Below are 22400 nucleotides of genomic sequence, written 5' to 3' on the forward strand. Positions count from 1 at the left end.
ATATATTGTGCATTTAATTAAATTATATTATTTCATTTCATATCTATTATATAAAATTCTTGTTTATGCAGACATAATTTAATAATTTATTCATCCAAAGATGTATTATTTTAACTTTCAATATAATATATATTCACTATAATCAACAAATACATATATACATATGATTAATATTTTTTGTATTAAAGGATTGGATGTGTGCAGGATTCATACATTAAAATACCAAATTAAAATAAAGATGATATAATATAACAAAATTTCGCGAAAACAACTTGCCTTATGTGTCTTTTACATATATATATATATATATATTACTTATTTTTATATATGTACATATATACAAAATATTTTTATATACATCATGTAGATATAGTTTGAGACATCTTGATCTCTTCAAATATTGATATCACATATAATATACATTTAACACACACATATATATGTATATATTATATATAGAGCTATATAATGCAGCATTTAAAAAACAGATATATAGACATTAAAACACTCCCCTTAAAATAAATATTTCAAGAAAAAATAATAAATACATTGTGGTGTAAATATGTAAATTAAATATTTAGTATTGTAGAATAATTCATTGCTATTTGTCAGTTTTGTTGTACTAGAGATCACATAATACAGACTGCTTTTGTTTCAAGTCACAAATATTTGTCAAATCTATATTCTAAAATTGCATCTGAGATTACAAAGTTTATCTCATCATGATAATAACATGCGAAATACTGTGATTCGATTAGAGTAGCAGCGGAGAAAATATCGATGATTATTGATATTAATTTTTAATAATTTAATATACAACCTGATGACAAAGCAGGATATTAATGAGGCGGTTGCATGAATGATGTCTGGGCGCGCAAGGTCATACCAGTCACATCTTCTATATAATGGAATGAGAAAAAAATAATAAAATATTAAATAACATAATTCATAATTAATAAAATTCCATATAATAACAGTAAATAAATAGTATTGTATCACTAACAAAATTATAATGTAAGTGCCAATAATTAATGTCTAATATGTATCTGCCAATCCATTCACCAAAATTTAATATTAATGAACAAATTTAGCAAATATTGAAATAAAAAATAAATTAAGTATTTAAAAAAATCATATATATTGTTAATAAATGCAGTTTTTAAAATTCTCTTGTGGATAATGCAACATGTTGTATTCTGGAAATAACACCTGTTAAAATTCTTTGAAAAAATAAGAAAGATAATTCAAGTGTTTTTATTCATATACATGTTTCAGTACATAATATATAACGATAATCTTTTCATCAAACAGATTTCATATATTAAATCAGTACAATAATATCAATATACTGTCTATGCTACAGAACATCCTTAAAGAGTTCTTTTAATAATAAACATATATTCAGAGACAATGCTATACGTATTAAATGTTGTACATTGTGTGTGTATATATATATATATATATATATATATGTACATACAGTGGGTAAAGCTATATTAGAGAAAACACTGTCCAAAAATATTAAATACTGTTAATAAATAATAAATTTGTTACTTTCATTCATACACTATCAATAAATATATAGATTTGATTAAAAATATTAACATTATATTAGCCTTTAAAATATAACATGTAAATATTAAATATTACTTGGCGACTAGATAAGAAAATATGATGTTTTGCTGTTAACAATATATTGATTTGAAATTACTTTGTAAATATTGGAAAATTTCTTTTTTTTATTAAGACTATGGAACATAAGAAAATGCATGATAATATTGAAGATAAATATACGTCTATCTTCTTTTTTCAAAGTTTTGTCTAAGGGATTTTCAAAAATAGATGTCGAAACTTTATAATACATATAAGAATTGGTATGAAAAACCTATACGGTATTATATGAGTAATATAGAGCAAAGTAGTTAAAGATTATAAAGCATTTTCAATCAACTCATCTTAATGGATTTGAAAACAATAAATCATAGAAATTTATGAAAAGAATTCTTCTTCCATACCGAGATGTCCCAGAAATACACCCATTGGTGTACGTTTCAAGCCGATGCCTTCGATTTTGTTGACAAGCTTGTTTCTGATATTCCTTAATCTCAGTGAGGCATGCACGAATGTCACTGAAGATATTAATATGATAAGTAAAGTGATTAACTTTTGATTTCTATTACTCAAAAAATAGTGAAAGCAGCAAATAACAAGATTAATATATGGTCACATAAAATAGTATCAATTATCGCACATACCACAGAAAGGTAATAAAATGCCCAGCAAGAAAACTAATAGAGATCCCAGAGTATATGTTATGAAACATCCAGCAAATATCATAAACAACACTCCAACTGCTGGATGTTGCCTTTTAAAATTATGTATCATACTTCCCTCCATAGATACATAAACAAATGTTCCCAAAATTGCCATCATTGCTAGCATACCGACTAGCATTTTAACAGGATGAAGTAATCTGTATATATATAGAATTCATATAATAAATGTTATAAATAAATTTATGAATGCACGAGAAAATATCAGATATTTACTTGAAAAAATTAAAAATTTTTAATGAAAAAAATATTAATTAATATTAAACTGTCTTATAATTTTGAAATTGGCTAATGAAAAAAAAGAGATATGTCTCCAGAACATACTATAACAAGCTTTTGGCAACTGGCAGTTTTAGAAAAATTGAGCATTAATTTATAAAAATAAATAAATAATTAAACCAAGAATAATTATGCGCAATTTATACAATCACTTTTGCAAGAATTATAAAGATAACTCACCCAACGATGAGGAAGATAATGACGGACAAGAATAGATAATTGGTCTGATAATACAGAAGATTGTTGACCACCCGATTGCCCCATTTCTCCAAGTCTTTGAGATTTGGTAGTTGGAAACGCGCGGACTCCAGCAAAAAATCGTCTAGGCTGCGCAGCGGAGGCAACTCCAGGTCGTTACTGACCAACTTCGTCTTGTCCATCACGACAGAGAGGCGATATCAAATGATATCGAGATATTCGTCCTCAATGATGCGCGATCTCGCTCCAACAGGTTCGCCGGTCTTCCTCTCAATTGCTCTCAATTGTCGTTCTGCCGGTATTTTTGGATGATGACGAGTTCGGTACAAATGTCACGCAGTATTGACAATGGTTACATTTATCTTGATTCTTGACGTTATAAATGTTGAAAAAATTTATTTGTCCCAGCGGGATAAAGTAATCTTTGTTCCCATTGGTCAATCTTGACGCATTGTCATTGGTTAAGACAGCCGCAGTCAATGGGCGCATTCTACGTAACGATTGCAACGCTCGTGAGCATCATCTGTCTTTGTTTCACTTTCGGTGAACAACAAGGATGAAATGATACCGTGAGCGTTGCGGTCTTTAAGTGGAACGCACCCAATATACCATAAGTCGTCGATTGCTACGAACGACTGATCGGACTCTCTCAGATATTTGCATTATCTCTGACTGTAGCGAATTTTATCAGGCGGGAAGACTTGCTTCGTCGCATTTAAAATGGATTAGAATGAAATGACCGCGTTTAGGTATGTACAGTGAATCTTAATATCTAATTCAATAGCTTATTTTCATTGTCTGAAATATATGCTTGGGTTACATGTCTGTGTGCTTTGTTACGAGCTTTCCATATTAGTTTTTTAACATAATTTTTGTATTATAAAGACGGATTAAGACAATACATGTATATATATATATATATATATATATATATATATATATATATATATATATATATATACTTTTTGCTATATTATTGAATATTTCTGGTTTCCTACTTACATCATTTTTTGTTTTCTGTACAATTAATTATCTGAAAAGGAACTTTGTTTAACTTATGAATTTTTGTATCTATGACACAGATAATTATTTCTAATAAATAATATTTATAGATTAGTGTAATATATATCTCAATCGCGATTTTAAACTTCAAAACCTGCACAATTCGCATCAAATTTTTCCGATTTTACTCGTGTAATCTTTAAAAATATAATATATAAATCGTGTAATATACAAAATTCAATAATTAATAATGATTTTCTCAATCTCATTTTCAGTAGAAATTCACGGATCTTGTAATTTTTCCACAATCATATAATATAAGCAGTTTACACTTTGATGATGCGCACTACTCGCTATAATTGTTACATATTAGACATGCATATTGTAAGTAATTTTCATTTGTTGATTTTTTCTACCCCATTTATCTGTTTTTTCACTTGCAATTAATTATAGAAAAATATGCAAATCAAAATCAAATAGCAATAGGTACTTCTCATTGCGATTCAATAAAAATAATTTTTCTATAATATAACATAATTTTTTTTTAACACTAATCACACACACACACACACACATATTATGTTTAAATGATAAATAAAAAAACTTTGAGATAAAAAATAGCAGTATTTCGATAAAATTTACTTTAATCGAAATCATGTTAAATTTCTTTAATAATGTTGCAATCTCGTTACTTCGACAAGTTCTTACTTATCCAATTATTAACTTAAATTTTCTTTTCTTCAAAAGTAAATATAATATGCTGTTGTAACATATTTTTAATGTGAATGTTATTTATGCATGATACATTTTATGAATATCTACTAAAAAGTTTTTTGTTGAACATTTTTTATTCAGAGTAAAAAAAAATGTATTAATTGAAATATTAAACTGTACTCTTTTATCATAGATACTATTATTGTAATAATCGATTACTAATATACAATAATATTTAAAGATTTGTTTTGACGTTGTACAAAAAGTGCCTTCAATATCATTTAAATTTCTCGAAATAACATTTTATGGATTCCGATAATAAGATACGCATGCCTTAATTGGCAATGCTGAAAAAGTTAAGGATAAATAAATATTATATATTTGAGAGATATTGTGTATGTATATCTTGTTTACAAAATCAAATACGAGTTTTTTTAGCTTTCTTTGTTACAAAATTTATGCTAAAACTGAACACACAGGCTCTTTAAAACAAATATATGGAAAAGATCCAAATAATCGATCTTGATCGTTTTAAGTTGATAGCATATATTCTCTGTGTTGATGCTGATATATGACATTAAATATTAATAACACGCGATAATTTCTGCACCCTGTTGAGCAGAAGATCCCCTTGTTTTACCATCGCCTGATATTGCCAATTCTTACTGTCTGGCCGATTCGTTTCCACTACACCTCCAACTCGATCGACTTTGCAGTGTAATCGGCCAGCTGCTATAAAGCGCGACAATTCTCTGCAAAAATAATAAGTAACAAATTCAAATACAATATAATAAATTTTTAATTATATAAAAATAAAGGTAATAAAATTAAATAATAATTATACTTACTGATCAATGTATTCTACTGTAACACCAAATGCTTCAGCCATATACTGGAGAGTTAAAGATCGATAAGATTCCAGTAGCTGCGTGTATGCGAGAATCCGCATTTCTCGAACATAATATCGATAGTGCGGAAATACTAAATAATCTCGGCGCAGTAAACCTTCAACGTGTGCTGAAACAGTATTTTGATAATGATAAAGTTTCTCCAAATATGGGAAAAAAAGAAAATTTAACTTTATCAGTTAATTTACCAAGATTCTTGAAGAAGTCTGCATAATGACAATTATACAACGAGAACAAATAATCCTTGACATCCTGATTACTATGGAGAACTTCCAATATTTCGGATCCCTTAATGATTTTGTCTCTCAGTTCGTTACGTGGTAGGCTTATCATGCTTAAATATACCGTGTATCTCACAAATGTATTATAATCCATAAGTTCGTAACTCGTAAATGTGCTAATTGTATCCAAAAAGAAGTTTGCAGCTTCTTTGAAGTTGCGAACTGCTATGCAATATGTTCCTTGATAGACCTTTAAACGGTTTCTCCTGTCCCAATCGCCACCTTCTTCTATCAAACTTTAAAGTAAATAATATATTAATTATAAAATTATAATAATTGACAAAATCTTTTTTTATCTTTACTAACCATTTAGCCTTTTCGATATTTCTCGTAATATGGTCATGATCCAGATAGAACAAGCCAATTCTAATATTGTGAAACACAATATCTAGTCTATGTCCTAATGATACTGTTTTGTCATAGGTTTTCCTGAATGCCGAGATTGCACCTTCCTTATCGCCTATTCGACACAGATATTCAGATTTCTTCAAGTTGGCTTCCCGAACTTCCATCTCGCTCAAATTTTTCTCAGCATCTTCGATAGTGTCATCGAGTTTTTTCAACTGTTCCGCATTATGTGCCTTCATCGTTGAAAGAAGCGCTTCATCTACTGGCCAATCCAGGTTTTTACATACTTCTTCATAGAACGGAGCCATATCTATTAGAAATATCATTGTTAGATTGATGTCACAATAATGTCATTAAATTTTGATAATTATATAATTAAATAATTAATGAATAGTAGTTAATGTGGTGCATGAAGGTTATGTTACAAATATTGACAGATAATATATTCAAGAACCAAGATAAAAAAAAAGATAGCAAGATTTATTGAATAATTTAAATCACATTGAAGCTTTAAAGAAATAATATAATAAGGGTATGAAAAAGATGCAATCTCACTGTCGGTTTTGATAGCATCCAGGAGTTTCGTCTTCAAATGGGGATCATCTTTGTGTTCGGGAAGGCTTAGCAAGAATTTAGTTTGTGCTAATTCCAAGTTCGGATTCTTCTCCAAACCTTCCTCTTCCAAATTCTCCAGCGGCATCGCGAACTTTTAATAATAATATACACACTCCCAAATGTCTATAATGAGCTGACACTTTTCCGTGTGGCTCTTCAAACATAGATCAAAGAAACATCTTGATATCTTGATGCGACGCACTTCGCGTTCTAATCAGAGACCATGTTTTTTTTTTAATTCAAGATAACCTCGAGAGATGGCGTTGTTCCCGAATTTATTTTACGCCAATTTTTGCTAGTCATTTTCCCTCTCTCACGGTGAAATTGTTAGTGCAAGATTATTTTGAATTATACAAAGAAGGTACTTTACGGGAGACATCGAGTCATATTTTATACGGGAGAAAAACAATACTTACGATTCTTTAACACTTTTGCTTGGACAAGTAAGAATTTAACGATTTCTAGTTAAAACATATACATTATAACAATATAATATATTCAGATAGCATATATATATATTTCTAACGGGCGTCTCTCTTACATCGACCGTTAAATGTTGTTAAGATGTCTTTTGTGCTGTTTGGGTATACAGATTATATTGTAATAATAATATAAATTAAGGCTATGTTTGAAAGATATATAACTCTAGTCTTGTATAGAAAATATATATATAATCGCAGCAACACATTTAATACTTAAATTCTTATTAAAATAATAAATTTTTTATCGCATACATAATGTAGGGGGGGAGGGGGGGGGGAATAGAAGGGACATCCGAATGATAAACTCATCCCGCTTCTTTCAACGAACGAATTAATTAATTTAATTTAATTTTTTTTTCTTTTTTTACACGAAATGCCAGTGACACGATTAGGATGAGCTCAGAGAAAGAGAAAAATCTGTTTCCACGAAATATTTAAAATTTACAAAAGAGATTTGGTTACGCGACTTTTCGTTCCTTCTCTGTTTGACATTTTGAATAGAAAAATTAATTCAAAGTTAATTAATCAAAGTTAGTTTTTTTTCTATATTTCTTTTTTTTCGATCGTCACTAATCTTCTCTCGATGACTTTGCAATTATTTCTTTTTATTTATTTAATTATTTTATTTTATTTTTTTTTTTTTTCACAGTGATAACAGAGAGGATGAATTATTAATAGCGAGATACACACATTAATATAGACTAAGAAAATAACAACAGCGAAACGTTGACTCACAGAAAAAAATGCACGATTCATAAATATGTTCTTCATTTCGTGTTTGAAACGATCGGCGTCATACGTGCACGTGATAGAGAGAGAGAGAGAGAGAGAGAGAATGACGCTTTATTTTTCTTCGCTTCTAATATATATAGATATGGCGAAAATTAAATTTTATGTTTTCTTCATCATGAACTTTTAGATGCGTTTACTCCTTTCATTATTTGAAAAATCGCTACAACAACGACATGCTCGCTGATCTCACAATGTCTATTATTTGCGTTACAACTACGTTTATTAATGTAATAAATAAATCGAGAAATCATTTTATTGCTCACTGAAAGCAGTATATTAAGACTATTCTAATTTAATTTTGTTTTTCAGCAATTTCTGTCATAAGAATACAGCATCGATTCAGAATGCGATCGTAAAGAGCATATCAAGGCGCTCTCATTGTTTTTTTCTGGCTTACGATTACCAAATTACGAACAACAGATCGAGACGGGACAAGGGATGAGATTCAATCGATATCTGGAATCGTGCACTAGAATAGCTGGAGAATAAAAATGACGAATTCTATTTCGTCTTTCGATCGAAAATCACCTCCGTTGATCGGGGATCCACGTAACCGTCGTCATCTTTTCGCCTTGTCGATTCGAAACGATCATCGTCATGCCGGCCTCAAAGGTATGCAAAGTAAATCATTATATCTTTTGTTATTTTTCTCTTATTATTTTCTTTTAAAACACAACACATATCATACGTTCAACAGCTTTTAGTCCAGCTATACACTTAATGATCCTTTAATAATTGGTTAAACGCATGGCGATTTTATCCCTTTACTTATTTAATCGATTCGATAGTAATCTAGAGAATTAACTCGTTAAAACATTAGCCTCGGAAAATGACGGGCGAGGATGTCGGATTTTTCGCGCGATTGTGCTACGATTTGAATATTCGTCCAAATGATCTGACTATTTTTCGGTTAATTGTACGTGTACATACGTACGACTGAAGGTCTTTCTTTTTTCTCGAAAAATCGACATGAACTTCGACTTTCATTGAGTATTCATTATTAGGTACTTATCAGATCTCCGAATATCCCGCAGCGTTAATATTATTAATATCGCTATTACGCACGCGAAAGTTCCTCTTTATACCAAGTTATTATAAAAGGATCATATGTAATCGCATTAAGGGAAGGAGAGCACAAATACAGTTACCAAAAAATGATCGCGTCGAGCGATTATATACTTATTAGAAATTTTCTTTGGGTAAAGAATACCATTATTTTTCGGTGTTATATCAGTAATGTATTTGTAACAATTCATTTTTCACATAAAATATCGTAGTACGGGTAGAGACATACAGATTTACATATTGCGGGATACTCGGGTATCCACTGTGAGCACCCAATATATAACATCCGTTGGAGATCTGCGTGGGCTTCGTTAGGTTCGGGCGGCAAGGAGCAGAAATTTTTGCAAGGTATATCGTCGAGCATCCGTCACCCTTCCTTATCCCGCGATTATTCGTAGGATAGCGATGAATATTCGAGAAGTACATTTGTTAATTCGATACAGAACACATCTCGATAGCCCGAGCGAACGCGACCCGATCGTCGACGACGTCGACGGAATAACAACCATCGACGAAGACGACGCGGATCGGCAATTGATCGTTCGGACGCACACGTAGATACACCGTTACGTTTAATTAGTTAGGTAGAATAATAGAGGTTTGAAGCGATTAAAAAATATGTCGGAGGCCGGCAATCCGGCCCAAGCTCTCTTACTCGCTTACTCCTGGATTTTGTTCTTTTTTTTCTTTTTGCTTTGTTTATTCGACACGTTCAACAGCGAATCCACTTTTATATCTGTATAATATATATATTTATACTTAATAGTAAAGTCCTTAATATAGCGATCAATTTACAATCAGTTAGTTAATTTGATTAATCGAATAGTCAATTAATTAATAGTGTGACGGCGTATCCGCCAGTCGCAGCGAGACCAGGCGAGAATATATGCGTGTATATAATTCTCACCAATTTTCATTGCGATTTGTGATGAACGTTGTTGCGCGATTAACACACCGATGACACCTATTATTCTTAGCCGCCGCTCGGAATCGGGGGAGAGGAGAGGGAGGGGGAGGGGGAGAGGGAGAGGATTGGATTTCTGAAAAACACATCTACTACAATAAATTTCGATCGTACGTGATTCGCGATCGTATGCGTGTTTGAGGCCGATGACGGAACGAAAGAAACATCTATAATAATATAGACATCAGTTATTATATCAACGATTCTCTCATCTATACCCTGTGCATTATCTTAAATGTCTCGACACATTCTAGGTGGTTTCACCCGAGATAAATGTGTGTTGCTCGCTCTTATCCATACATATAATCAATATATAATATTTATAGTTTATTTATATATAATATCTATATATATTTATATATTTATATATTTATATCTGTATATCTGTATATATATTTATAATCATGCCAGATGCGTCACTTTACAGAGTCGGTCAGCGACAAAAGAGGATGTCGATTAATGCCAGCTATAATATCTATTACGACTGCATGTACGTGTCAATGTGTATCTAGGTATGTATGCACGTATGTGTACATACACGTACGTGTTTGTTTTCATAATCATGTATATTAATATATATAATGACTTTCGACAATGCGAAACGCATAACAGAATATAATTAACGAGACAACGTAACGCGAGTATGTTAATAACGACAGTAACGTATATAACTCCACAGCGATATCGAGTTCTAACGATAAATAATAATCGGAGTTGCAACGAGAACGGTGATGGCTGGTTGCGGGCGCGAGGTACGAAAGTGGATGGCGGTGTGATTAAACAAAGTACACACGAAGTGGTCTCTTTCTTTTTCTGCCTCTCATTAGGGCATACATCTTATATTTAAATAAGCTCGGCATCCGGTTGCGCGGGCGATCTTACTTAGGTTCTCAGGCTTATAATAATTCGGTCGATCGTTAGCGGATTCTACCCCGCGCGCATTTACAAGGCCGGTTAGGCTATATTAACATCGATTAATATCAACCTTAGTTTAATCGATTTTCTGTCTCCTTTTAGTCCTAGTTCTCATACGAGATAAATAAGTTATTCCTCATCTCCAGGCGACGCGAGTCAGACGTGAACAAATATATTTATGGAAATTTTAATGTACAAATATTCACGAATAGTCTTGAAATATTAATGGGAAATATAGTGAACATTATTCGAATTAGCATATTCGTCGAGTTATATCTATACAAATCAACAACTTTTCATGCAAAATTCTCTATGCCACGATTTTAAGAATAAATACAAAAATTTTCGATAGCATATTTTTTTACATATATTATAATATGATTATTTCTTTAATATATATATAAGTTTGAAAAAATAATTTGCCCGGATAAGGATTAAACTACGGTTAAATATGACCAACGTTGATGAAAGCATGACCGTGCCGTGATCAAAGAAACACCGGCGCAATCGGGCTTAAGCTTTTTTCTACTATGTGCAGTAATCTTAACGATACAATGACGATAACGATTAATATTACTCTGTTAAAAATGCTGACGAAAAACTCATAAGAGCGGCGAGCATAATGACAACGCGCGGCTCGTAGTTCGGTAATAATCGTCTTTTGCTAGCGATGAAGAAATAGCGATAACCGCTGGAATAATTATTCGATAAAAATTCTTGGATGAAAATGAAGATTACAATACTTAAATTAGAACGCTCTCCGGTGAGTGGTAAGAAACAACATGATAAAAACTATAGCGTATCTTTTATTCGGAAAAATAAAAATGTCCGGTTGAAAAATAGAAACGTCCGGCCCGAATAAATGCAGATAACGCGACGTTTAAACCCATGATGATATTCGAGCACGAAAATATATAAGTGATTAATCGGTGATCGCGTTCTCGACTTGCGTTACTAGTACAATAACGAATACGGATCCGTAGAAATGTGAGATAATATATGTATATACTTAAAGACGTGTTATTTCACAACCGGGTTTCGTAATTCCAATTATACATGAGCCTATAATTTTTCATGTACGTCCTCTTATCGCTTTTTACACTTGGACTAATTTTGCTCGGAAGAAGATCTTGCGTTTTGAGAAAATTAAAAGAAGTTATTGTTTTACAAATTTATAAACAAGATTAGAGATGAGAAAATTATAACAAGACTTAATCTTTTTTTGTTTATAAATAGATTATAGTTTACAGATTGTTTGATGATAGTCCTAAAAATTGTCTTTATGTCGTCTGAATCTTTCAAAAGCTTATCTGCTTTTTTATTTTATTAAGATATCTATTTTATTACATGAAGTATATTAGAAGCAAACTGAGAATCATATCGGGTAAAACAGATATCCATCAATATTATAATGTATCCGATTACCATGTATCTGATAACCATGCATTGAACCGGGCTTAATCGAGTTGAAAGTTTCGCATTCACAAAGGATTTTGTGAATATGTTTTGTTCGGTTGTACCATAATTAGATACTGATATCAATAATAATTTTTTTTTTTTTTTAATTTTCTCATAAAAAGATCTTCGATTCATCCGAGCATTGAAAAGTCGTGCAAACATTGCTTCTATAAAATAATATTATGCATCGTTATGTAATGAGATTTCTCGACAAGAACATCAAGATAGCTATTTTGACGATATGAAAATGCGTCACAATCTAAATCGCAGCGATAGACGCGTGCTAATGAATCAAACAAACATGCAATAGAATAACAATATAACAAGCCAACAATAATGTAAATCGCGGTGCAGTACACAAATACATATGTAAGTAATTGGTGCCGTCGTTCCAACTGCATGATTCTAGCGTATTTCTTGCGAGAATATAAGATCAGTATAATTTCGGTGAGTTCCATATTCGATGTGACAGATGCGAAACAATGCGTTTTGTAACGATAGTTGCACGTGTTCATTATTGATAAATTCATTATCATAATAACATTACGTAAAAAATTACAAAAACAATAATCATCAATGAATAAACAATATAAATTATTTTACATATAATCTGTGGCATCGAACTCTAAATCCGTCGAAATTACATCCGTTTCGATACTTGATAATTTTTTCGGATAACTTTGCGCGCTTTATTCTATTTGCACCGCGATGCGTAAAACTATTTCGCTGTATCCTATCGACTTTCGAAGACGAATAAATTGATTGAGAATGCACGTTATCCGTGCGATTGTTAGCTCTTGATACCGTATTTATAATCGCGGATATTCATCAAAATATGAAAATGCGGTAATACAATTTCAATGATAAAGATCCTCACAATCGGCGATGATGTCAGTTGATCGATGGGGAAAAAAGCGCAATTACATGCCCGGCTGACCTCGGTCGACCGAATTCGCAATCGCGATCATGCTCGTCGTTAATAAGGTCGCCATTTATCGTCACGGTTATCGGTATGCGTGTCCATGTGTGTGTGTATTTTAACGGTCGGATCGGTACAAAACGCGATCAGCGAACCTAATCTAGCAGAGGCTTACGTTCGTTGCATGCGCCATAGTCGCGTTTCACGAGCAGTTGCCCATTCCCGAGCCGCGCGCCCGTAATTACTCCCGGCGTAATCGCATATCGAGAGAGAGATTAAAAAAAAAAAAAAAAAATAGTATGCGAGAGAGATGGAAAGACGAAGTAAAAGCGATAGAGATAGAAAAGAAATAAGAGAGATATCGGGAAAAGGAAAAACCGATAGATATACCGGATGCCCCAAAAGATTTTACATAAGATGAATATACAGCATTATTTCTCATTCAATTATTACATTTTTTTCGATGATACCTCTTCAAGTTTAAAACATTCGACATATATTAAGGACTAAATATTTATTTATATTTAATTAAATAAAAATTTCATCATTGACATTAGAATCTCGATGTTTTAGACGAAGAAAGATCTTTCGAATATTATAAGGAATAATGTCTATGTGTTCTCTCATTTGAGCCTATTATGGGATGTATATCTTGTATGTATAGCCGGGTAGAGAGCAAAGGAGAGAAAGAGAGAGAAAATCGCAAGGTAGACCAGATCGATAAAAAGCGAATGCGCGCAGATTGCTCGCAAATAGCATATCGCATAAGAGAGTTTGCGATTCGAGGATGGGGGGAGACGACGTATTCGGGGTGACGACGCGCGGCAGTGCGACCCCAACGTTGAGAGCCTTAAGAGACATGTGTAAAAATACGTAGAAAAGATAAACGCGACGCGGTATACGCGCGGTATCGCAACAAGAGGCGATCGGCAGGCGGGACGGGGACCGAGCGGGGGGGCGGCCGTTGAAGGTCGATGATGGTCGGTGGATGGTGAACGACATGGTGCTTCGCATCGATTATCATACACCGTCGTAGGAGAGGTCAACCGGCGGTCTGTGATGCGACGGTGCGAGGTAGGACGGCGGCGTGGTGGTGGTGGTGGGCGCCGCGCCAGCCGCGCCGACGTAGCCGGGATAATTGGCGCTGGGCGCGTGTATTCCTGCTGGTGGTGCCGGATAAGCGTCGAAGGAACTCGAATATGAACCATTGTACGGGTATGGATTGGCCGCCATCGGATGGCCGAGAGCAGCGGACGGGTGCATGCCGCTCATGCCGCTCATTCCACCGATCCCGTAGGTGCGCTGCATCAGACTGGACTCGAGGCCACCGAACAGGTAGCCATTGGTCGAGCCCATCGGTACTGGATAATGCGGCCCGGGTATGATGTTCGGATACGAGTTACCGGGATGATTCATACTGGGTGTGTAATTGCTGGACGCGAGATTCTCCACCGTGTAAGATTTGCTGTGCTGCTGCTGCTGCTGCTGTTGATGCTGCTGTTGCTGTTGTTGCTGTTGAGACTCCTGATGATGACGGCTGTTCATGCTGTATAGACTTCCGTAAACGCCGTCGTTCGGCGAGTGATGCAGCGAGCTGGGATAGATTCCGCCACCCGGTGGCAACGGCGGGCTATAATTGGTCATCCCGGTTGGTCCGGTCGGCATACCGCCGAAACCGGACATGTAGGACTGATGGTGGGCATCCATCTTCTCCGCCAGAGCGTCATCGCCTGGCATACCCGGATGCGAGTGTTGGAGACGTTGGCTACCGCCGTCGGCTATACTTGGGATCTGATCGACCAGAGATTCTAGATCGCTCAAACTTTTGGACGCCACGTCTTGGCCGGAGTTCCTCTTGATGCCATATTGCTCGTGCGGATGGTGCGGTGACATGGACGTATGCGTAGGCGTGTGCGGATGTGGCGGCGTCGGATGCGAGTGACGAGAATGATCCTCCGCGGTCTGGCTAAGGGGCGTCGACGTCGTCTGATGAGGATGCGGATTATGTGCCTCCGGCGTCTGCTCGTGATAGCCCATATAATTGGCATAGCTGTTGTGAGACGGCGTACCAGGACTGCCATGATGACCATTTGGATCAGGCCCACCGGCCGGATTGTATTGGCGATGCTCGTTGCCCATGTTCTGCTGCGACATGCTAGTGGGTGGCTCGAAATCTGGATGTTCGACGCTGGGCGATGTCAATGGCGACGGCTCGAGATTGTTCTCCGACGATATTCCCGTGTTGATCTCCGACGACAGGTCGGAGTGCGTAAACGACAGCGACATGGACTGAGAGGACTTGGGACTCTGGCTGTAGTGCATGTGTACCGGGCTCTGTTTCGCGCTCATATTGTACGGGCTATTGTCGTTCATGCCCTGGCCATAGAAGCCGTCGTTCATCGGCGGTTGCGGATACGGCGCCATGTGCGGAAATGCTTTGGGGGGTGACATCAATGGCGGTGAGAAGCAATTCGACACGGCGTTGCCGTAACCGTCGTTCAGATGGCCCATCGCCTGATGCTGCTGCTGCTGCTGCTGTTGCTGTTGCTCCCTCTCGCGATTCTCCCGCTCCAGCTGTTTCTGCTGCTGGTGTATCTTCTTCGGGCGACCGCGGCGCTTCTTGATGACCTCTCCGTTCGCGTCCAGCTTCTCGGGATCCGGCGGCGGCTGATCCTCCGGATTCTTGATCTTCTTCGGTCTGCCGCGCTTCTTCTTGCCGGGTATCAGGCCTGATTCCTGTTTCACTAGCGCGCCATTGATCTCCGTGATTCGGTTCTCACCGTCGGGCGATTCGTCAAACAGCGGCTTCTTGTCCTCGATCGCCTCGTGATCCTTCTTTTTGAGCTTCGAATCGGCGAACACGATGTCCGACTCATCTAGATGCGGGATCGTGCCATTCAGATAGTCGCGGAACTTCTTCAGGGCCGCGTAATATGGCACCTTGTCGGCAGCCCGTGGTAGTTGGGCACACCTCGCGCTGCTCGAAGGCATCACCCACATGTACTGCAACGCAACATTGAGAAATGAAAATTTTCAACCTTAGACTTAGACGATTGTTAGTAATAGACATAGATACAATAATTTCATAAATTCAGATTTCGAGATGCTGCAATAACTATGCGAAAATAATTTCTGTGTTTATTAGATCAGTATATTTTCATTAAATTGTTACTAAAATTATATTGATTTTAATAAAACACGAAAGATATTTTAGTCTTTTGGACGGCATATGAATTTTTGTTCGACGAAACGAAAAATAATATATGTAGAGCGATCATTTTACCGTGTTTGTGCCGTCAACGAGATTAGGCTGTCTTCCAAATCCAAACTCCTTCTTTCCCGAGAACACCTCGTATATGAGTTTGCCGTTGAACACGGCGATTTTTGGCTTATACTTTCGTAATTTCTCGAGCAGAATGTGACTACCTGCAAACGAAAACAATAATTATATCGTTTGTATTTTCTCGTTAATATTAAAAGTAATCCTATTATTATTCTTAATATAACATTAATGATTTATTATCATTAATATTAATAATATTTTAAATTCTATTATGTGAAGAAAAGATAACAATTATGAACAATGTAAAATGAGCGAAACGAAACATTTTATACAGTATAATCATATCAGCAAGTATCGATGCGATTATAATTATTGCCGAGAACTTAACAAGACGTTTATCAGAGAATCATAAAAAAAAAATTGATCTTTCTTTACTCCAAACCTTTTTTTCTCCATATCTAAAAATATGTCTTCGTGTCTACGTTGTTCTCGGTATTTCGATTACATATATATAATCGTATAATGATAATTCTGTCATATATTCGTGTCTCATATTTTCGAATTTTTATGCCTGTCAATATTAATTAATTAAGCGTATCCGTGAAAACCTTAAAAGTTACCGCGACCGGTAACTTTTATTTAATTAGTTATTCTAATTTCGTTGGAAAGCGGCGAGTAAAGTGTTCAACATCGTTATTCCGTCTTCACTTTTATGCTTCTGGTTTTATATTAATTTATCGAATATTTTATTTGGAGAAAGAAGATATATATGGCTATAGGATGCTCCGGATATATCGTATTAACGTCATCGACGAATTTCCGGTGAGACAGGCAAATCGCATTTTTAATAATTAAAACATCGAGAAATAGACGCGCGAGCGAACGATGCGATGATTGTTGAATATTTTCCCTAATAAATAATCCAGAATAAAATTTATCGCATAGATTAGAAATTAATTCTGGAATAAATTGTGACCAAAAGGGGGTAACACCAATAAAAATGCTAAAAATAATGCATTTAATAATGTTATAATAAGAATGCGCGCACATTTATCTTTTGTAAAATATTTGGAATCGAGAGAAATTGCTATTCTCTAATATAATAATCTTTATTAGTTCAAGATAATAATTTCTATTCACCTAATATAATCTTTATTAATTTGTATTAATCTACATCTAATCTGACATTTCTTCAGGAAATTGTCTGAATTTTCAATATTTAATACGAATCTTAACGCGCGACATGTTTCTCTAATCATAGATGAATCGAATTTAATTTCAGGGCGACATTTTCGAATAATGGGGTTCACACAGCTTTCGGCAGGACCGGTGCATGTGCGATATGCCTTTAGGAACAAGCGGCTAAGTTGGCAGTACTGCCGCTTCCCGCGTCGCGTGCTCACGCATGGCCGCGAGCCGCGAGTGATCTCTCGTACCGTTAAAAAAACGTCTACGATTTAGGCAACGAGATGGAAGAAGCGACAACCGACAGTCTACTCGGGGGCGATTACTCGAACACGATGACCTGGACACCGGCATCGACGGAGAAGAGCCGCCCGTTACTCCAAAACGCCGACGATCGTCGAAACGGTGAGCACCCTTCGATCACGATCCACGAGAGCTTTCTCGCTCCTTTTCGACGATACGTGTAACAGAGACGAGAATTCTAATAAATGGCGACGCGCGATAGAATTTTTCGTGCGAGGTACGTCGCCGACCATTTTCTTATCTACGAGACGATTACAAGTTTCAGCGTTCTCTCTTATTGCGTTCGAGATATTGAAACGGAATACTTTGACGAGAGACATCTCATCGTGCGAGAACAATTTGCCGTTTAGCGATATTCGATAAATTTTCTATCCTCGTGACACAATTAAAGATCCTCCAAAATAAATCGTCGAGTCGATTAACAACACAGCTTATTCAATCTAATCCGTTGACTCTACTTACCAGCTTATATTTTACGAACATTATATGTGTTTATTTTTAGTTATATATTTTATATATATATATATATATTTATTTATTTCATTTAGTGCACCTAACGACATAAACTTGAAGCGACTAAAGTAATAAGCAAATCTTTTATTTCACAAAAAAAGAAGACATTTTTCAAATATGTATACCGTAAATTTATAATCTCGATCAATATCAAATATTCGGTTAAGTATATTTCCGTTGGGAAAAAAAAAATCAACACTTTTTCCTAAAATCACACCTCATTTTGGAACACTCTATATATATACATGTACAAAACTTGTACACGAGTAGCATATTCACGCACGAATAAAGAAACAGTATGATCCGCGTTGGTTGGCGGATGTCTTGTTTCGTCGAGTCGGCAGGCATAATTCTCCTCGCTAATACACACACATTGGCGTCGTATTACCATAAGAGGACAGTAGCTCACTCGGAGACGGCAGAGAGATAACGCTCAACTATGGACGACACGTGTAAGTTAAAACGAAAGGAGAAGCGAGCGATCCCCCCTTATCTCGCGTCGAGTTTCCGCATGAGTTCTGAGAATCTCGAATTATCGTGTTTTTTTTTTTCTTGTTTAGCTTTTACTATATCCGTCCGCGTCTTCCCCCTTCCCCCTTCGACGTGGCGATTCTCGCCTTATCGTTATTTGCATCGAATCACACGCACGCACATATGTATCTCACACACACACACACACGAGAAACGCGTGGACACCCGCAGATTAATGATCTTTATCGCTAGTTATAAGCCGAAGAAGAGATTACTTTTTCTTTGTTATTTTTTGAAATATTATGACAATGTCGTTATTTAAATGAAATCACACACGAGAGAGCCACGTGGACACGGTTAACGATCTTTATCACAAGTTTATAGTCTGAAACGTCACTTTTTTTGCCATTTTTTTATAACCATATTTTTTAATCCTCCCTTTATTTTGTTACGTTTAACATCTTTCACACGCGAAGCTTTTAATCGTCGAATTGCAGTGTCTCTAGTAGGATTTACATGCCGTAAAGCACAGGTATCTGTTCCATTACGTGACGAACTGTGAATGTGAGTGTTCCAAAGAAACATATAAGATATCTAGGTGTACTAATACGCCACCGGGTGGCGCGAGCGAGTCCGTGGTCCATAGGGCCTCTACAAAAAAGGTAAACAATGGAACTTGAGCAGTAAGAAAGATCGGCCAGTCACAGTCGAGGATATTCGAGAACCCGAGCAAGATTGGTCGATTTGCTCACCTCTCTCAAATTATCATCGCTTATATTTTCTCATGTAAGCCTTACAAACTGTCCTACGATACGTATTATTGTTGGACAAAATCTTATCCTCGACCAAGCACGTACAGTAGCAACGTAGTAATACGGTTTCTACTACAACGTCTAACAGTCGGAAATTCGAATTTCTGTAGTGTATATATATATATATATATATATAGGGTGTTTTAAAATGAAAAATTCTAAAACTATCCTTATATATTTTGATAATTTAATTTCATCATAAAATAATTTCGCGCGTTTAAATTTCTTACCATGTCTAATATTAAGAGAAAATGTTCAAATTTTCCAATATAGAATAAACGTATTTATTAATGAATAACTATTCTACTTTTACAGATGATAAAAATATAAATCGCGCTATGTGAAATATATAACGTGAATATAATACGAAATTTAAATTAATTTTCTCGCGTATTACTCGTCGGAGCGATATCGGCTCTTATGCAATAATTATTTTCAACCAATATTTCGGCATATACTGACCTTCTTTAATTTCCTTTCTCGTGAGATCCGCGCTGCCTTTCGTCGCACGTGCTACCATATTTGTAAAACCGATGCCGAGACGCAAAAGCTTGTAATCGTCGTCCGCTGTCAATGGCTCCGGCGTGAGACCACTCAGATGCAGGCATTTCCCTGAAAAGAGGAACGATGAATATAATTACAATATCTTCATCTATATAAAATTAATAGTAAGAGATGGCAATGGTCGCGCTCGCGAACATAACGAACGTCATTATTCCAAAAATAGCTAAGCTACTAATCTCTCAATCAATTCTGTCTTATTGATTTAAAATTTTCAGAGAAGAAAAATTAAATAATTTATAAGTTATTTATTATATTTCAAACATTTTTTTCTCTTCATATTCTTTACATCTTTCGAGCGTAATAATTTTAACTGCGGAAAAAGGAAATTATTATCATCATAGTATAGTTGAGTATGTTACATGTATTCACCGAAGCATATGCATGCGGGCGGCTTTTAAAAATTTTAAAATAGAATCGACGTCCCCCCCCCCCCTCCCATATTTTACGCGATCCATTTTTAATTTTAATCGCATAATGTTAAGCATTAAATTGCTTACTTGCGGCGCCATTATTATAACGAAACGTATAATTGCAGTCGTCGCATGAACGGCCAAATGACTTCGCAAAGCTATTGTTCCGCGCGAAGTACTCCGTATTTTGTTAATAGGCCCCGCTCGACTATTTATATCCCATTAAATAAACGATCTAAATTTTCTGATAGGCATAATAAAGCCTCGCCCCCCGGCGAAGCTCTCGCGCGGAGATAATGGAATTGTTAGAACAGAAGCGAGCGTATCCTATTGTAATAGAAATGACAACCATTGTTGTTTCCATTGTCGATGATTCGCGCGGGTATCATTTTGCGCGGCTTGCTAAAATTATCATCGTGTATTTTATCATCATTTTTTTCTCCAACATTCACAAAAGATATATGTTTATATGAGGGTAACTCGCTTTTGCTGATAACGACATATATGGAATACAGATTTTAATTAAGCATCGAAAATTTCCTTTTTTTTCCCCCCTCTTTTTTTTTATTCATCGTAATATCTCAAATAACTGATTTAATTATTGCCACATTTCGATCAAATGAGCCCCCTCCTAGTTCTCAAATATCGATTAAAATTAATAATATTTCATAATAAATTGACGATTTTTACACAAACTGTATATAAGGTAGAATGATTAATTTAGAATATTATAAAATCGTTTCTCCTCTTAGGCCGAAGTTTCAGGAATGCGAATATAGAAAGAGAGAGAGAGAGGGGGGGGGGAGAGGGAGGGTTCCGTTTCGCTAAGAATATAAAATAAATAAATATTAATCCTGTGCAAAAAACGCATAAGCGATTAGCGGGTAACTTGGTAGGCGAATGTTTGCGTTTGAATGTTGCAACAACGAGACGAACATCAATTAGCGTCATGAATCGCAAATTTCCATTGTATAAATAATAAATAGCGTGTATAAATATAGCGTACAAACATCGGTAAATCGTATGGACGACAATTCGCTCTAAATATTGACGTATGAATGCTTGGCAAATGTGCCCGCGACCGTTTATTTCGTATCGCGTAAATAAATACGTCGTTTAAAAGGTACTCGCGCCGGTTTTTCCCGCGATTATGCAGATCGAGCGATACGTACGGAAAATTCAAACGATCGTTTTTACGACCGTCCGAATGAGCGAATAAGTGCCGTTTATGTCAGGTAATTCCCGAAAGGGGAAAGGATTTTGCGATTCGGCGTAACATTGCGTTGGCGCATTATCACGCAATGCAATTTAGTTTCGGCGCGTTTGCAACAAGACTACAAAGGTAGACGGAAAGGGATTAAAGAGTGTTTAGAGGTCAGACCTTGCGTGGTCGGTTCTTTCTACATTTCCACACAAAGTTGGATTATGACGCATACTCGTTCGCCTTGTTCTCCCCGTCCGTGCGGCTAGATATAATTGCTCGCCACTTGCCAAAGTTAGTTCGGTGACTGCAAATAAATTATTTACGCGCTCGAGTCACTCGGTATAATCCTTTTATGCGTTACGCCTCGTTTCGCGTTTATCGC

General features: G+C 35.6%; 4 protein-coding genes across 5 annotated transcripts in view; 1 reads left to right on the forward strand and 3 right to left on the reverse strand.

Annotated features, from left to right (window-relative positions):
- Positions 1 to 494: 494 nt before the first annotated feature.
- On the reverse strand, positions 495 to 3195 carry Jwa (PRA1 family protein Jwa). Its single transcript, XM_070305783.1, has 4 exons — positions 2793 to 3195; positions 2256 to 2473; positions 2016 to 2129; positions 495 to 898 (listed from the first exon to the last, which is right to left on the reverse strand). Exons 1-4 carry the CDS (start codon positions 2990 to 2992, stop codon positions 840 to 842), a joined length of 591 nt encoding a protein of 196 aa, XP_070161884.1. The 5' UTR covers positions 2993 to 3195; the 3' UTR covers positions 495 to 839.
- Positions 3196 to 4720: 1525 nt separating this feature from the next.
- Rpn7 (regulatory particle non-ATPase 7) lies at positions 4721 to 6884 on the reverse strand. The gene is made up of 5 exons (XM_070305677.1): positions 6619 to 6884; positions 6022 to 6373; positions 5623 to 5951; positions 5375 to 5543; positions 4721 to 5278 (listed from the first exon to the last, which is right to left on the reverse strand). The coding sequence occupies exons 1-5, from the start codon at positions 6761 to 6763 to the stop codon at positions 5104 to 5106; spliced, it is 1170 nt and encodes a 389-aa protein (XP_070161778.1). The 5' UTR covers positions 6764 to 6884; the 3' UTR covers positions 4721 to 5103.
- A 123-nt stretch (positions 6885 to 7007) lies between these two features.
- The window catches only part of Dnmt3 (DNA methyltransferase 3), a 122022-nt gene continuing 106629 nt past the window's right edge, over positions 7008 to 22400 (forward strand). Inside the window, exons 1-4 of one of the 2 annotated variants that reach the window (XM_070306644.1) lie at positions 7008 to 7121; positions 8262 to 8564; positions 10409 to 10493; positions 17839 to 18146. In XM_070306644.1, coding sequence (XP_070162745.1) covers positions 18026 to 18146 — 121 coding nt within the window. In that variant the 5' untranslated portion in view covers positions 7008 to 7121; positions 8262 to 8564; positions 10409 to 10493; positions 17839 to 18025. Of the gene's footprint in view, positions 7122 to 8261; positions 8565 to 10408; positions 10494 to 14118; positions 16329 to 17838; positions 18147 to 22400 lie in introns of those variants that run through there. The other variant, XM_070306645.1, reaches the window with a different exon arrangement.
- Positions 13552 to 20611, reverse strand: Tdg (Thymine DNA glycosylase). The gene is made up of 3 exons (XM_070306651.1): positions 20303 to 20611; positions 16557 to 16699; positions 13552 to 16276 (listed from the first exon to the last, which is right to left on the reverse strand). Exons 1-3 carry the CDS (start codon positions 20358 to 20360, stop codon positions 14294 to 14296), a joined length of 2184 nt encoding a protein of 727 aa, XP_070162752.1. The 5' UTR covers positions 20361 to 20611; the 3' UTR covers positions 13552 to 14293.

The sequence above is a fragment of the Polyergus mexicanus genome, unplaced genomic scaffold, assembly GCF_030449975.1.
Source record: "Polyergus mexicanus isolate NDT 795.1 unplaced genomic scaffold, iyPolMexi1.0 SCAF_13, whole genome shotgun sequence".
NCBI lineage: Eukaryota > Metazoa > Arthropoda > Insecta > Hymenoptera > Formicidae > Polyergus > Polyergus mexicanus.